The 16,613-nt window shown below is 43.3% G+C and overlaps 1 protein-coding gene across 1 annotated transcript in view; it reads right to left on the bottom strand.

Annotated features, from left to right (window-relative positions):
* Positions 1–1,777: 1,777 nt before the first annotated feature.
* Positions 1,778–16,613, bottom strand: part of RUNDC1 (RUN domain containing 1) — a 275,946-nt gene continuing 261,110 nt past the window's right edge. Inside the window, exon 5 of the mRNA XM_073608311.1 lies at positions 1,778–3,019. Within this exon, the coding sequence (XP_073464412.1) occupies positions 2,154–3,019 (866 nt within the window). The 3' untranslated portion in view covers positions 1,778–2,153. The remainder of the gene's footprint in view (positions 3,020–16,613) is intronic.

Below are 16,613 nucleotides of genomic sequence, written 5' to 3'. Positions count from 1 at the left end.
CTGGGCCGTCTGGACAACTTATGTGAATCACTACCATCGACACCATTGTTTTTAGTGGTTTTGATTTTTGTATTTATGTATATTGTGTTTCTTTTTGAATATATTATGTTATATTGTACATTCTGAACTTCAATAAATCTTTTTATTGTTTGTTGCCGTTAAAGTCTCACTCTTTCGGGGGTACCCTCTTTATTTTTTATGGTATGGGAACTCTGAGGGGCACATCATCAGAGTGCCCTTTAACATAAAAAGTGTCCATCAGTGTGCCCCTTAACATAAAATATGACCATCGGAGTGCCCTTTAATGTAAAATAAGGGGCATGCTGATGGACACAATTAATGTTAAAGATAGTTGTTTGTATTCCATACAAAGCCAAGAGCAAATGTAAAGCTATCTTAGTTCCAACTGTCCACACGTAATGTCATAACTGAAACTTGACAATAAATATTCTTGAGATTCAGACCTCAGCCGGAAGAAAATTTTAGTGATCGGACCTCCTTGAATTTTAATTCAATACCCCTGATCTAGAGTGTAGGCACCCTATAACAGGAAGTGTGTTACTAGTCATATCAGCTGGTGAAAATAGGGAAAAAGCCTAAAAAAGAAAAGAATGCAGCCGCAGCATTTAAAGTGGATGTAAACCCAAAAAAATGTTTTTTTAATTAAGCCTTCTACCTGGTACAGTAGAGGATGTCATATCATCTATGCCAAGTCTTGCCACAAAGAGTTAATCCATCTCTGAGCAATCCTCATCTTTTTTCACTAAGAAAAAAAATGACACACAAATAAATGTGTGCCGGTTTCTTCCCCTGTGCTGTGAGTGACAGCTCATTTCCTTATTTAATGCACGAGCGGACCCAGATCACAGCATCTCACAGCTACTACCACAGCTATCCCGAAATCTCCACTACAGCTTGTGTTCTAAAAGTGTAGCACATGTGCAGGGGTCACAGGGGGCCATGAGCACGCTCTGCTTCTGCCCAGAATGTGCTCTTTGTTCCCTGTGGGCGCACTGCTCACATAACAAGAGTGGGGCCTGGCCAAGGGGAGTGTAGTTACGTCACAACTCCATCCACCAAGCGCCAGAACATAGACCGCCCATCGATTCCGGAGATTTGAGGGACTCTCTGTGCAGAAGGGGGTGACTTAATGGGTAGGGATACATACAGGAGGCATGAATACATATATACATGCATATGATGGCAATAGTTGATAATCATTAGTGGTGGGTTTACATCCACTTTAAGGATTGGTTTAATAAATACTTTAAGAATAGTTAGACTTTGCTTTTTCTTCCACTAAGTTACATAGGGGGTTACATTTTTTTTGCATCCCAGCAAGAATTCACATCTGTGTTAAATAATCACAGGGAACATACATAAGGTTAGGTAGAGGAAAGCACTACTTATATTTCGAGTGCAGTCTTATCTTGCCCACAGTACACCATTGCTGGGATATAATATGAACTGCATTCTCAAATGGATATAGCAATGCTTAACAGCAATGCTTTTTTGTAGCATTCAGAAACCAATTAAAGAGACATATTGCAGACATGGGTCACTGGGAGCAAGTGGTGTAATCCAGGCTTACCTCCATGCTACCTAAACTTGCTAAAAATTTGGGGTCTTGCTCTTGTTTAGCCAGTATGCAGAGACACGTAAAAAAAAATAAACAAAATAAAACGTGACTTTCCTCCTTTGAACAGACTTAAAAAATGCAGGTAAAGGCACACAAAAATAATTTGCAATGTTTAACTTATTTTGTGATACATTAGAATGACCTTCTTAGATAGCAATTTATCAGTTAATCAGTAAATGACTGGTTCCTGTGATTTGTCCACTACTGTAATGCAAATTTTCAATAAAACAGTACATTACAAAATGTTTTTTTTTTTTTCTGACATCCATGGGCATATGCCTTTCATTCCAGGTCATTTGAGGAGGCCTGGCAAACATGCATGCTGCTTTGGTATCTTCCTAATTGCATTGAGGGAAATAGAACTGGACACCAATTTTCCCTAATTGGCAAATTTTAGGGATGAATGGCTGCTTTTTGTGCACATATACACTGTTTTAAAAAAACAAAACCATGGGGAAGTCCAGTCATCTACAGATGTGTAAAATTCTTACAGCAATATGTTCATTAATTTCCATCAAAAAGCATCCTTAATGTTTTTCAATTGTCGCACAGCAAGATCCACTGGTAGGTTGAACTTCAGGTTGCTGAGTCGGCTGAGGATGTTTAAAGCACTTTCAAAGCCGGTGCTTGCCATGTAACTCCAAGGCTGGTAGTAAGACTGTATCAACACCCCAGATTTGCAGAGCAAATTAAGCCAAGAGACAAGACGTTGTTCATTCAATGCCATGCAAACAAGAGCCTTAAATTCTGAGTCTGCACCTCGCTTGAAAGGATCGTGTTCTGTTAAAACTGTGTGGATGGCAGAGAGAAGGCTCTGTTTGGGGGTAACCTTAGTACTCCCCGAAACAGGAAGGGAAAAGGACTGTGAGAGTTTACGGGCAGGAGAGTCAACAAATGCTTTTCCATTTTTCTCATTGTAGTATTTGACAAAAAGTTCCCAGGGGTGCATAGTGGGTGGAGAGGTAGAGAAGACAGGTATGAGGCAGGCAATAGGTGCAAGAACCAAACTCATTCCTTGAGATGTAGCATAAAGACCATGTGACAGAAGATCTTTGATAGCAAGTGCCAACTCTTTCCTCACGACTACTGTTAGCTCATCTTTGCCTCCCAGTGCAATTTCCTGCATGTTCGCATAGCTGATAACATGATCCTGAGGCTGCTGTCGCACTGCCAACTGCCTCACTTTCTCCACAGAAGCCTCCAGCTTTTTTAACAATGGAGTGAAGTCTCTATTGTGTTCATCCTGCTTCCAGAGGTTTTTTGGCACGTGTCCTGTACCACAACCAAACTGGCTGACTGCAAAGATCTGCAGGACAGCCAGGGCTCGACGTAACAAATGTAGTCCTGTTTCTCTCATTTGCTTTGCTTGCTCTGGGCTCACTGTTGGAAAAGAAGCAGTACATTTTTTTTAGATTGAGAAATCAGAATTTAATTGACATTAACAGATAATTTTAAGGGCAGAATACAGACAAAGTAGTTAGGTTAAAAGGCGAATTTTATTTTGAGATATGAAATGAAAAAGGACATCAGTCCACAAAAATACCATATGTAAACATACGATTCACAAGAAATCAGGTGATATACAGTCAGGTCCATAAATATTGGGACATCGACACAATTTTAATCTTTTTGGCTCTATACACCACCACAATGGATTTCAAATGAAACGAACAAGGTGTGCTTTATCTGCAGAGTTTCAGCTTTAATTTGAGGGTATTTACATCCAAATCAGGGGAACGGTGTAGGAATTACAAGTTTGTATATGTGCCTCCCACTTTTTAAGGGACCAAAAGTAATGGGACAATTGGATGCTCACCTGTTCCATGGCCAGGTGTGTGTTATTCCCTCATTATCCCATTTACAAGGAGCAGATAAAAGGTCCAGAGTTCATTTCAAGTGTGCTATTTGCATTTGGAAACTGTTGCTATCAACTCTTAATATGAGATCCAAAGAGCTGTCACTATCAGTGAAGCAAGCCATCATTAGGCTGAAAAAACAAAAAACAAACCCATCAGAGAGATAACAAAAAATTAGGTGTGGCCAAATCAACTGTTTGGAAAATCCTTAAAAAGAAAGAACGCTCCAGTGAGCTCAGCAACACCAAAAGACCCGGAAGACACGGAAAACTGGTGGATGACCAAAGAATTCTTTCCCTGGTGAAGAAATCACCCTTCACAACAGTTGGCCAGATCAAGAACACTCTGCAGGAGGTAGGTGTATGTGTGTCAAAGTCAGCAATCAAGAGAAGACTTCACCAGAGTGAATACAGAGGGTTCACCACAAGATGTAAACCATTGGTGAGCCTCAAAAACAGGCCAGATTAGAGTTTGCCAAACAACATCTAAAAAAAGCCTTCACAGTTCTGGAACAACATCCTATGGACAATGAGACCAAGATCAACTTGTACCAGAGTGATGGGAAGAGAAGAGTATGGAGAGGGAAAGGAACTGCTCATAATCCAAAGCATACCACCTCATCAGTGAAGCATGGTGGTGGTAATGTCATGGCATGGGCATGTATGGCTGCCAATGGAACTGGTTCTCTTGTATTTATTGATGATATGACTGCTGACAAAAGCAGCAGGATGAATTCTGAAGTGTCTCGGGCAATATTATCTGCTCATATTCAGCAAAATGCTTCAGAACTCATTGGATGGCGCTTCACAGTGCAGATGGACAATGACACAAAGCATACTGCGAAAGCAACCAAATCGTTTTTTAAGGGAAAGAAATGGAATGTTATGCAATGGCCAAATCAATCACCTGACCTGAATATGATTGAGCATGCATTTCACTTTCTGAAGACAAAACGGAAGGGAAAATGCCCCAAGAACAAGCAGGAATTGAAGACAGTTGCAGTAAATACCTGGCAGAGTATTACCAGGGATGAAACCCAGCGTCTGGTGATGTCTATGCATTCCAGACTTCAGGATGTAATTGACTGCAAAGGATGATTGTTAATCTGTCCCATTACTTTTGGTCCCTTTAAAAGTGTGAGGCACATATACAAACTGTTAAGTAAGAAGGGTAGAGGTCAGCTCCTAATAACCACAAAGAGAAAAAAATACCAACATCCCTAAAAATTCAATAAAATTTTGATACAAAACGAGGGTAGAGAATATGGGACTTTGAGGTACATCATATATAAAGAAACACAATAGTATAAAAATATACAAATATTTATTGGAAAAAACACTTAAAAGAGGTAGGGAATACAGTTTACAGTCATAGTCATACACGTATTGCCTATCACTGACAAATGGAGTAGTCACATACATATCTAGCCGCGTAAAAAAATTGGCTCCACCATACTCGCAAAGCAAACACAAAATAAATTAAAAAAAAAAAAGGGAAAGAAAAAAGGGGCCCCAACACCCACCCCCCCTTTACCAAAAACAAACAACCACAAAAAATCCCCCCACACACACAGATCCCTCAACCACGCAGACTCCATACCTCATGAATGAGTTCCAGATGGAGCGCAACTGGGAGAATGCCCAAAAGCCTGCATCCAGACCGGTCCTAAAAGGGGTGCCAGATCTCCCATAGGGAGGGATGTGTGTTTTATGTTATTCAATCAGTCATATAAAGGTATGACCATACCTGCAATGTATATCGTATGTTGTAAAAGCAATATGTGAATTAAGGATAAAGAGAGCACAGGTCCATAACACTTACTGGTAAATGAACTGTACTCACCATAGTCCTATTATATGAAATCATCTATATTTGGGAGCTCATGCGGATGGAGAGGCATAAAGAAAGACGTTGGTATATCGCGATCAAGTACATGAAAACGACACACCCGTCCAACAAATTCTAAAAATGTGTATATATAAATATATGTAAATACTATGCACTAAGGAGATATAAAAGTGTATGAGGTATATCCTTATAGCTTCAAGAAAATTTGCTCACCCCAATGTGTCTCACCCTGTGAGGTGAGACACATTGGGGTGAGCAAATTTTCTTGAAGCTATAAGGATATACCTCATACACTTTTATATCTCCTTAGTGCATAGCATTTACATATAAATGCTATGCACAGCAAGGAGAGACATACGAGTGGGAGGATGACAGAAACATGAACAGCCAAAGCCTCAAGAAGAAGCACAGGTATGGCCAGTTTCAATCTATACAAGGGAACAAAAATAAAAAACAAAAAATTATAAAGCTTAAGTTAAAACTGAATGCAGAGCAGGGACACTGACTATTTTACATCCAGCTAAAAGGTTACCTGATACCGCTGTCCGTGTTCCTCATGAGCTCCCAGCTAGCCTAAACAGGTCTGACTCATATGAGGTTTAAATATCCCTCCCCGTGGCGCCAAAATGCAGTGTGTGACGTCACGCCGCACTGACGCCCCGCCGACGCAAGAGGGAGGTTCCTGTACTATGGACTGAAGATCGAAAAATGGAAACCGGAGGTCGGAAATGGCTGTGACCTCCGGTATGCAGTCAGACACCGATGTGACCAGCAGTGGAGACAGTACCTGACTAACATGGTGGAATTGCAGTCTGGAGGATGGTATGGACTGGACTGATCACCATATGACTGGAGCACTATATGGAAACTGGATACCTCAAGGCGGGCATGCAGCGGGGCACAAAAGAGCCCTACTGCACACCCTTGGGTGTCCGTACGGAGATCTATTGGCAAGGGACCAGAAAGGATCCAAAGGGGGTGGGTGCGGAGGAGAAAAAAAAAAAAAGGGGGGGGGGTTGTTTGAAAAATGAAATTAAATGAAGCTTGTAAATAAATAAAATAAAGTAAAATATTGGAATATGTGCATGCACACCTACCCCACTTAAGGGCTGCGTTGAGCACGAGTGTGGCCATGCACGTGCATCACAATAATTGTATTTCCTCAACCTAAATAGCAATTGCATTTGTGTAATGAAAAAAGGACACATATGAAATATTCTATATAACTTGCCATACATCACTTTCCTTATATTGGAGATTATATAACTGGCAACGGGACAACCCGCCAAGCACAGATCAATGTATGCATATAGAGGGTCACATTAACACCTAGGGCTAAATGAATGACAGAGAGAGTAGGTGGAAAACATGGCCAGATCAGTGACCAACAACTCCAAATAAGTCTGACACTCCAAGTTACCAAACCAAAGAGTCAAAAATAAACGCACCTGGGGAAAGACACTGGTCACAAAAAGGGCTTATAACTGATCCCCAAATTAAGACCTGGGAATCGGGTCGCCTGTAGCAAATAGATCCATCTCGTCTCCAACTGGATGAGCGTATTATCAATGTCCCCCCCACGTTCATGTTAAGGAAGATGTTCAAGGCTGAAAAAAACCAATAGACTTAAGATTGAATTTGTGGTACAACTCCACATGACGGCTTATTGGTGTTTCCATCTTATGTTTAGAAATCAGATACATGGTCTCTGAATCTGCAAAATAATGGGCGCTTTGTCTTCCCCATGTAAAACGCTCCGCAACAGCATTTCATTAAGTATACAGAGCCCACTGATTGACAGGTAGTTCTATGTTTGGGGGTCCAGATATTATTATTGGGGAGCGTTACACTTACCACAAGGATAGGTACCCGGTGATTTTGATTTAATGGTAGTCAGGCTGCTGTGGTGACTAGTTACCAAGGTGTCTCTCAATGATCTGGATCGTTTGTAGGTGATTTCCGGATAAGATTTAATGAATTTGGAGACCTTTTGATTAGCTGCCAATAAGTACCAAAATTTGTTATATGTCGTACTTTGTCATGTTGTCGGTTGTATTTAGTAATGATGCATTTTGATGAGGACGATTTGTCTCCCCTAGGTTTGTGCAGTAACAAATGTCTGTTCTGATTTTTCACTCGGTTGAAAGCTTTTTTCAAACATGTTCTGCTGTAACCTCTAGCTAGAAGGCGTTCGCGTAGCATGTTCGCTTCCTTTTGGAAGTCTGTATCCTGTGCACAATTGCGTTTCAATCTTAAAAATTGACTATAAGGAATACTCTTGATCAATTTTTCTGGATGCGAACTGCTAGTGTGTAGTAAGCTGTTTCCCGCTGAGGGTTTTCTATATAGAGTGGAACAGAGTGTTCCTGTTTCATTAATAAAAATTTCTACGTCCAAGAAGGTAATCCTTGATTGATCAAAGGTATATGTGAACTTTAGGTTGTATGTCTTCACCTGTAAGCCATCCAGGAACTTTAATAGATTTTCTTTTGATCCTGCCCATACCATAAAAACATCATCTATGTATCAATGTCATGATACAATCAGACCAATGTCCTCCAACTTGGATTCATCGGAAAAGAGATCTAGTTCCCATCCCCCCAGGTACAGGTTCACGTAGGAGGGGGCACACTTGGCCCCCATAGCCACGCCCTGCACCTGGAGGTAGTGGGAACCTTTGAATATGAAAATACTGTGTGTTAATATGAAATCCAACATTTCAATGACAAAATTGTTATACTTCCATGAATCAAGGTCACGCCCGTACAACACCCACACCTCTAGCATGTGGTATGGAGTTGTACAGGGCCTCTATATCGATCACGACCAGCCAAGCTTCTTGGGGCAGCTGCAGCCCATCCAGTGTTTTCAATAATTCAATGGTATCCTTGACAAATGAAAATAGACTCTTTACATGGGGGTATAGATATTCATCAACCAATTGGCTTGCCCTTTCCATAAATGATCCACAGCCCGAAATTACTGGTCGGCCTGGGGGATTATGTAAGTTTTTGTGCACCTTGGGTAGTGCGTAAACCGTTGGAGTGATGAAATTGGTAGTGTCTAAAAATTTGAGTGTGTTTGAGTCTATAATTCCCCTATCATGTGCTTTGGCTAGAATATCTTTATATAACCTCATATAATAGTTAATATGGGATCTCGGGACTGGTCTATACCAATTGGTATTAAGAATAATATCAAAGCACATTTTTTCATATTGTTCTACGTCCATTATGACGAGGTTTCCACCTTTGTCAGATGGCTTCACTACAATATTTTTGTTGGATCTTAAATTTCGCAGTGCCTTTTTCAGATGCTTAGGTAAACTGGACGGAGCTCCAGTTTGCCAATTGGTGGATTCTATCTCTTTTGTGAACTGGCTCACAAAGGCCCATATATTGGACTTGCCTTGCAATATAGGGAATGACTTAGATTTGGGTTTGTAGGACTTCGGTGTGCCAAAAGTGACACCTGGGGGGAGAGCCAGCGGAGGGTAGGGGGGAAGAGACACCCGAACCTGGGATTGGGCGGTGGTTGTTCCAGACGGATTGAAGACCCAACCCTCCTCCTCCAGATTGCTCTTGTCCCACAGGTCCATCAGATTCTGTAGAGCTGGTAGATCTTCAAAGGTTACACCCTCCACATTGGGGTTTTGTGAACCCAGTTCTTGAACGTTATTTGAGTCCTTGTCATACAGTACTTTATACATGAGACGTCTGGCAAAAAGGTGCAGATCCTTGATCAACTCGAACTTGTCTGCTTCCTCATCTGGACAAAAGGTGAAACTTAATTCCAGCAACCTGGATTCCTCTTCTGACAGAGGGTAAGAGGAAAGATTAATAATGTCAAACTTATCCCGCTTCCCACCGAAAGTGGAACCAGGACATTCTATTTTAAAGGCTGACTCATTGTTCGCATGGGAGTGGGCGCAGTTATCGAGCTACGCCTTAAGTCCATGGTGTTAGGATTGAATATGGGTGCTATCCGGGAGTCCGTAGAGAGGGCAGTCGTGGGTAAGCGTTGTTCCGACACTTGTTGGGACATAGGTACATTGATACTGGCCATCCCTGTGCTTCTCCTTGGGGCTTTGGCTGTTCATGTTTCTGGCATACTCCCACTCCTATGTCTCTCCTTGCTTTGGTTGTAAGGGCAGGGTGTAGCCCTTCACACAGGGGTGAGACACATTGAGGTGAGCAAATTTTCTTGAAGCTATAAGGATATACCTCATATACTTTTATATCTCCTTAGTGCACAGCATTTACATATATTTATATATACACATTTTTAGAATTTGTTGGACGGGTGTGTCGTTTTCATGTACTTGATCGAGATATACCAACGTCTTTCTTTATGCCTCTCCGTCCGCATGAGCTCTCAAATATAGATGATTTCATATGCTAGGACTATGGTGAGTACAGTTCATTTACCAGTAATGCCGTGTATACACGGGCGGACTTTCCTACCAGACTGGTCCGACGGACCGAATCCGGCGGACAATCCGACCGTGTGTGGGCTGCATCGGACTTCCGACAGACCGTTTCAGTTGGAAATCTTACGGACTTTAGATTTGAAACCTGCTTCAAATCTTTACGTCCTAACTCCGCCGGACTCCGTTCCTAACGGAAAGTCTGTTCGTCTGTATGCTGGTCCGACGGACCAGATACGATGCAAAGGTAGGGTACGACATCTTGCGCTCTCTGCAATAGGAAAAACAGATTTTCCTATTGCGGCGAGCGCGAGGCGACGATGTCCCTTAGGTCTGGTATGGATTTTAAGGGGAACCCCCTACGCAGAAAAAACAGCGTGGGGTCCCCCCAAAATCCATACCAGACCCTTATCCGAGCACGCAGCCCGGCCGGTCAGGAAAGGGGGTGGGGACGAGCGAGCGCCCCCCCCCCCCCCCTGAACCGTACCAGGCCGCATGCCCTCAACATGGCCCCCCCTCCCCCAAAGCACCTTGTCCCCATGTTGATGAGGACAAGGGCCTCTTCCCGACAACCCTTGCCGTTAATAAGGGGGCCCCCAGATCCCGGCCCCCCACCCTATGTGAAGGAGTATGGGGTACATCGTACCCCTACCCATTCACCTAGGGAAAAAGTGTCAATAAAAAAAACACACTACACAGGTTTTTTAAGTAATTTATTAGACGTCTCCGGGGGTCTTCTTCCGACTTCTCTGCTCTCTCCGGCCTCTTCTCCCGGTGTCTGTTCTTCTCCCACTCTCCAGCCTCTTCTCCCGGTGTTCGACCTCTTTTCCCGGTGTCCGGTTATTCTGCCGGCTCCTCCGCCATCTTCTGCCGCTTCTTTTGCTAGCGGTGGCCCGGACTTCTGCGTCGTCTTCTTCCCTCTTCTCTTCTTCCGATGTTGACACAACGCTCTCTCCCGCTGTAATGCTGTGTGAGCGCTCTGCAATGACTTATATAGGCGGTGACCCCGCCCCTTATGACGTCACAGTCCCGCGGCATGTTGGGACTGTGACGTCATAAGGGGGCAGGGTCATCGGGTGTTGACCACGCAAAAGAGCGGTAGAAGATAGCGGAGGAGCCGGCAGAATAACCGGACACCGGGAGAAGAGGCCGGAGCGCGGGAGAAAAACCAGACACGGGGAGAAGAGGCTGGAGAGAGCGGCGCAGTCGGAAGAAGACCCCGAAAGTCAGAAGAAGACCCCTGGAGCTGTCTAATAAATTACTTTAAAAACCTGTGTAGTGTGTTTTTTTTATTGACACTTTTTCCCTAGGTGAATGGGTAGGGGTACGATGTACCCCATACTCATTCACATAGGGTGGGGGGCCGGGATCTGGGGGCCCCCTTATTAAAGGGGGCTCCCGGATTCTGATAAGCCCCCTGCCCGCAGACCCCAACAACCAACAGCAAGGGTTGTCAGGAAGAGGCCGTGTCCTCATCAACACGGGTGAACTCACCAACCAGTCTGCTGACCAACCAAATTAGCCTGTCTAACCGTCTGTTAAAAGCTTTTAACAGATGGTTAGACAGGCTAATTTGGTTGGTCATCAGACTGGTTGGTGAGTTGAGCTATGGAATTGTCTTTTTCTTACATGTATATGCCCTCCATGTGCTCCTTACTGTGAAGGCCAGTTATGGGTGTGGGCGGTGGCTATTATTTTGTTTCCCATCAACATGGAGACAAGGTGCTTTGGGGGAGGGGGGGCCCAGGGCCCCCTCCCCCAAAGCACCCACCCCCCATGTTTAGGGCATGCGGCCTGGTACGGTTCAGGAGGGGGGGCGCTCGCTCGTCCCCACCCCCTTTCCTCACAGGCCGGGCTGCGTGCTCGGATAAGGGTCTGGTATGGATTTTGGGGGGACCCCCACGCCATTTTTTCGGTGTAGGGGGTTCCCCTTAAAATCCATACCAGACCTAAGGGCCTGGTATGCCCCGCGACGGGGCTCGCAAGGTGTCAATCTTGCCAATAAAAGCGGCGAGATTGACTTCCTTTTCTAGTCCCGTCGTATCCGAGTCATGTTCAAAATGAACAGACTTGTTCATGTGTGGGCAAGTCCGTTAATTCGGAATGTCTGTCGTAACTCCGTCGGGAAGACCGGCGGACATAGTCTGCCGGAAAGTCCGGTCGTGTGTAGGCAAGTCCGTCCGTAGTCCGGTCGTGTGTACGCAAGTCGGTTCAGAAAAGTCCGTCGGAAGTCTGCCAAAAGTCCGTCGGACCAGTCCGCCCATGTGTACGCCCCATAAGTGTTATGGACCTGTGCTCGCTTTATCCTTAATTCACATATTGCTTTTACAACATACTATATACATTGCAGGTATGGTCATACCTTTATATGACTGACTGAATAACATAAAACACACATCCCTCCCTACGGGAGATCTGGCATCCCTTTTTGGACCGGTCTGGATGCAGGCTTTTGGGCATTCTCCCAGTTGCGCTCTCTCCGGAACTCAATCATGAGGTGTGGAGTCCGCGTGCTTGGGGGATCTGTGTGTAGAGGGATTTTTTGTGGTGGTTTTGTTTTTGGTAAAGGGGGGGGTGTGGGGGCCCCCTTTCTCTTCCTTTTTTTTTTTTTTTTTAATTTATTTTGTGTTTGCTTTGTGAGTATGGTGAAATGTGACATTAATTAATTTTTGTTTACTTTTGTTTTTTTGTTTACACATCTAAGGTTGAACATACCATGTGCTTTTAAATATCCTCGTCCTTTTCCTGATGAGGCCCTTCCGGCGAAACATGTTGTAATTTTTGGACGCAGATTGCTAGATTTGTATGTGACTACAGTACTCTCATTTGTCAGTGATAGGCAATATGTGTATTCCTATGACTATAAACTGTATTTCCTACCTTTTTAAGTGTTTTTTCCAATAAATATTTGTATATTTTTAGATCATTAATTGTGTTTCTTTATATATGATGTACCTCAAAGTCCCATATTCTCTACCCTCGTTTTGTTATATACAAACTGTTATAATTCCTACACCGTTCACCTGATTTGGATGTAAATACCCTCAAATTAAAGCTGAAAGTCTGCAATTAAAGCACATCTTGTTTGTTTCATTTCAAATCCATTGTGGTGGTGTATAGAGCCAAAAAGATTAGAATTGTGTCGATGTCCCAATATTTATGGACCTGACTGTACATCAATCCTATCAGATGGGGCTGATATAGGGCGTTCTTCAACCGGTGGGCAAGGCAGCAATGTGTGTACACCCCTGTGTATCCACAAGGACCAATGGGCACTCAAATGTAAGGGGGTAATACTCTAACAAATGTGTAGTAACATAATATAAATAATAGGTAGCTCAGGCATGGTACAGTGGCTGAGTATATTTAGAGTAAAGTAATCACATGAGTAAGTGAAGATAACCCACCCCATTAAACTAAGGAGGAGTCTTTCTTGACGTGGGGATGTCTGATGCATGTCAGCGGCATGGTGGAGCGAGACATCACCCCGCTCCCTCGGCGGGGCCCAGCGTCATCACACCGGGGGACCCTCCCATACACAGCTCCGGCCGTTGCACGCCATCGGGCCGGCTGTGGATGGCGTCCATGTGCCCCATGATTAGTCTAATCGGGTTTACAACACCCTCCCCCCTTTTGTATATATATATATATATATATATATATATATATATATATATATATATATATATATATATCCACACACACACACAGTATCTCACAAAAGTGAGTACACCCCTCACATTTTTGTAAATATTTTATTATATCTTTTCATGTGACAACACTGAAGAAATGACACTTTGCTACAATGTAAAGTAGTTAGTGTACAACTTGTATAACAGTGTAAATTTGCTGTCCCCTCAAAATAACTCAACACACAGCCATTAATGTCTAAACCGCTGGCAACAAAATTGAGTACAGCCCTAAGTGAAAATGTCCAAATTGGGTCTAAAGTGTCAATATTTTGTGTGGCCACCATTATTTTCCAGCACTGCCTTATCCCACTTAGGTATTGAGTTCACCAGACCTTCACAGGATTCACTGGAGTCCTCTTCCACTCCTCCATGACGACATCACGGAGCTGGTGGATGTTAGAGAACTTGCGCTCTTCCACCTTCCATTTGAGGATGCCCCACAGATGCTCAATAGGGTTTTTGGGTCGGGAGACATGCTTGGCCAGTCCATCACCTTTACCCTCAGCTTCTTTAGCAAGCCCGTCTTGGAAGGGAGGTTATCAAGCTCTGCTTCAGTATGTCACAGTACATGTTGACATTAATGGTTCCTTCAATGAACTGTAGCTCCCCAGTGCAGCACTCATGCAGCCCCAGACCATGACACACCCACCACCATGCTTGACTGTAGGCAAGACACACTTGACTTTGTACTCCTCACTTGGTTGCCGCCACACACGCTTGACACCATCTGAAGCAAATAAGTTTATCTTGGCCTCATCGGACCACAGGACATGGTTCCAGTAATCCATGACCTTAGTCTGCTCGTCTTCAGCAAACGGTGGGCTTTCTTGTGCATCATCCTTAGTAGAGGCTTCTTTCTGGGAAGAGAGCCATGCAGACCAATTTGATGCAGTGTGAGGCGTATGGTCTGAGCACTGACAGGCTGACCCTCCCACTCCTTCAACCTCTGCAGCAATGCTGGCAGCATCAATACGTCTATTTCCCAAAGACAACCTCTGGATATGACACTGAGCATGTGCACTCAACTTCTTTGCTTGACCATGGCGAGGCCTGTTCTGAGTGGAACCTCTTCTGTTAACCACTTGAGCCCCAGACCATTATGCTGCCTAAGGACCAGAGGTCTTTTTCCAATTTGGCACTGCGTCGCTTTAACTGCTAATTGCGCGGTCATGCAATGCTGCACCCAAACGAAATTTGCGTCCTTTTCTTCCCACAAATAGAGCTTTCTTTTGATGGTATTTGGTCACCTCTGCGGTTTTTATTTTTTGCGCTATAAACGGAAAAAGACTGAAAATTTTGAAAAAAAATTATGTTTTCTACTTTTTGTTATAAAAAAAATCCAATAAACTCAATTTTAGTCATACATTTAGGCCAAAATGTATTCGGCCACATGTCTTTGGTAAAAAAAATGTCAATAAGCGTATATTTATTGGTTTGCGCAAAAGTTATAGCGTCTACAAACTAGGGTACATTTTCTGGAATTTACACAGCTTTTAGTTTATGACTGCCTATGTCATTTCTTGAGGTGCTAAAATGGCAGGGCAGTACAAAACCCCCCCAAATGACCCCATTTTGGAAAGTAGACACCCCAAGGAAATTGCTGAGAATCATGTTGAACCCATTGAATATTTATTTTTTTTGTCCCAAGTGATTGAATAATGACAAAAAAAAAAAAAATATTTACAAAAAGTTGTCACTAAATGATATATTGCTCACACAGGCCATGGGCCTATGTGGAATTGCACCCCAAAATACATTCAGCTGCTTCTCCTGAGTATGGGGATACCACACGTGTGGGACTTTTTGGGAGCCTAGCCCCGTACGGGGCCCCGAAAACTAATCACCGCCTTCAGGATTTCTAAGGGTGTACATTTTTGATTTCATTCTTCACTGCCTATCACAGTTTCGGAGGCCATGGAATGCCCAGGTGGCACAAACCCCCCCCAAATTACCCCATTTTGGAAAGTAGACACCCCAAGCTATTTGCTGAGAGGCATATTGAGTCCATGGAATATTTTATATTTTGACACAAGTTGCGGGAAAGTGACACATTTTTTTTTGCACAAAGTTGTCACTAAATGATATATTGCTCACACAGGCCATGGGCATATGTGGAATTGCACCCCAAAATACATTTAGCTTCTTCTCCTGAGTATGGGGATACCACATGTGTGGGACTTTTTGGGAGCCTAGCCGCGTACGAGGCCCCAAAAACCAATCACTGCCTTCAGGATTTCTAAGGGTGTAAATTTTTGATTTCACTCTTCACTGCCTATCACAGTTTCGGAGGCCATGGAATGCCCAGGTGGAACAAAACCCCCCCAAATGACCCCATTTTGGAAAGTAGACACCCCAAGCTATTTGCTGAGAGGCATGGTGAGTATTTTGCAGCTCTCATTTGTTTTTGAAAATGAAGAAAGACAAGAAAAAACATTTTTCTTTTTCTTTTTTCAATTTTCAAAACTTTGTGACAAAAAGTGAGGTCTGCAAAATACTCACTATACCTCTCAGCAAATAGCTTTGGGTGTCTACTTTCCAAAATGGGGTCATTTGGGGGGGTTTTATGCCACCTGGGCATTCCATGGCCTCCGAAACTGTGATAGGCAGTGAAGAGTGAAATCAAAAATTCACACCCTTAGAAAGCCTGAAGGCGGTGCTTGGTTTTCGGGGTCCCGTACGTGGCTAGGCTCCCAAAAAGTCCCACACATGTGGTATCCCCGTACTCAGGAGAAGCAGCAGAATGTATTTTGGGGTGTAATTTCACATATTCCCATGGCATGTTTGAGCAATATATCATTTAGTGACAACTTTGTGCAAAAAAAAAAAAAAAAATTTGTCTCTTTCCCGCAACTTGTGTCGCAATATAAAATATTCCATGGACTCGACATGCCTCTCAGCAAATAGCTTGGGGTGTCTACTTTCCAAAATGGGGTCATTTGGGGGGGGTTTTGAACTGTCCTGGCATTTTATGCACAACATTTAGAAGCTTATGTCACACATCACCCACTATTCTAACCACTTGAAGACAAAGCCCTTTCTGACAATTTTTGTTTACGTGAAAAAGTTTTTTTTTTTTGCAAGAAAATTACTTTGAACCCCCAAACATTATATATTTTTTTAAAGCAAATGCCCTACAGAATAAAATGGTGGGT

Source organism: Aquarana catesbeiana, linkage group LG12 (assembly GCF_042186555.1).
Source record: "Aquarana catesbeiana isolate 2022-GZ linkage group LG12, ASM4218655v1, whole genome shotgun sequence".
NCBI lineage: Eukaryota > Metazoa > Chordata > Amphibia > Anura > Ranidae > Aquarana > Aquarana catesbeiana.
The sequence above is the reverse complement of the archived record's forward strand: the minus strand, read 5'-3'. Positions and strand labels throughout refer to the sequence as shown.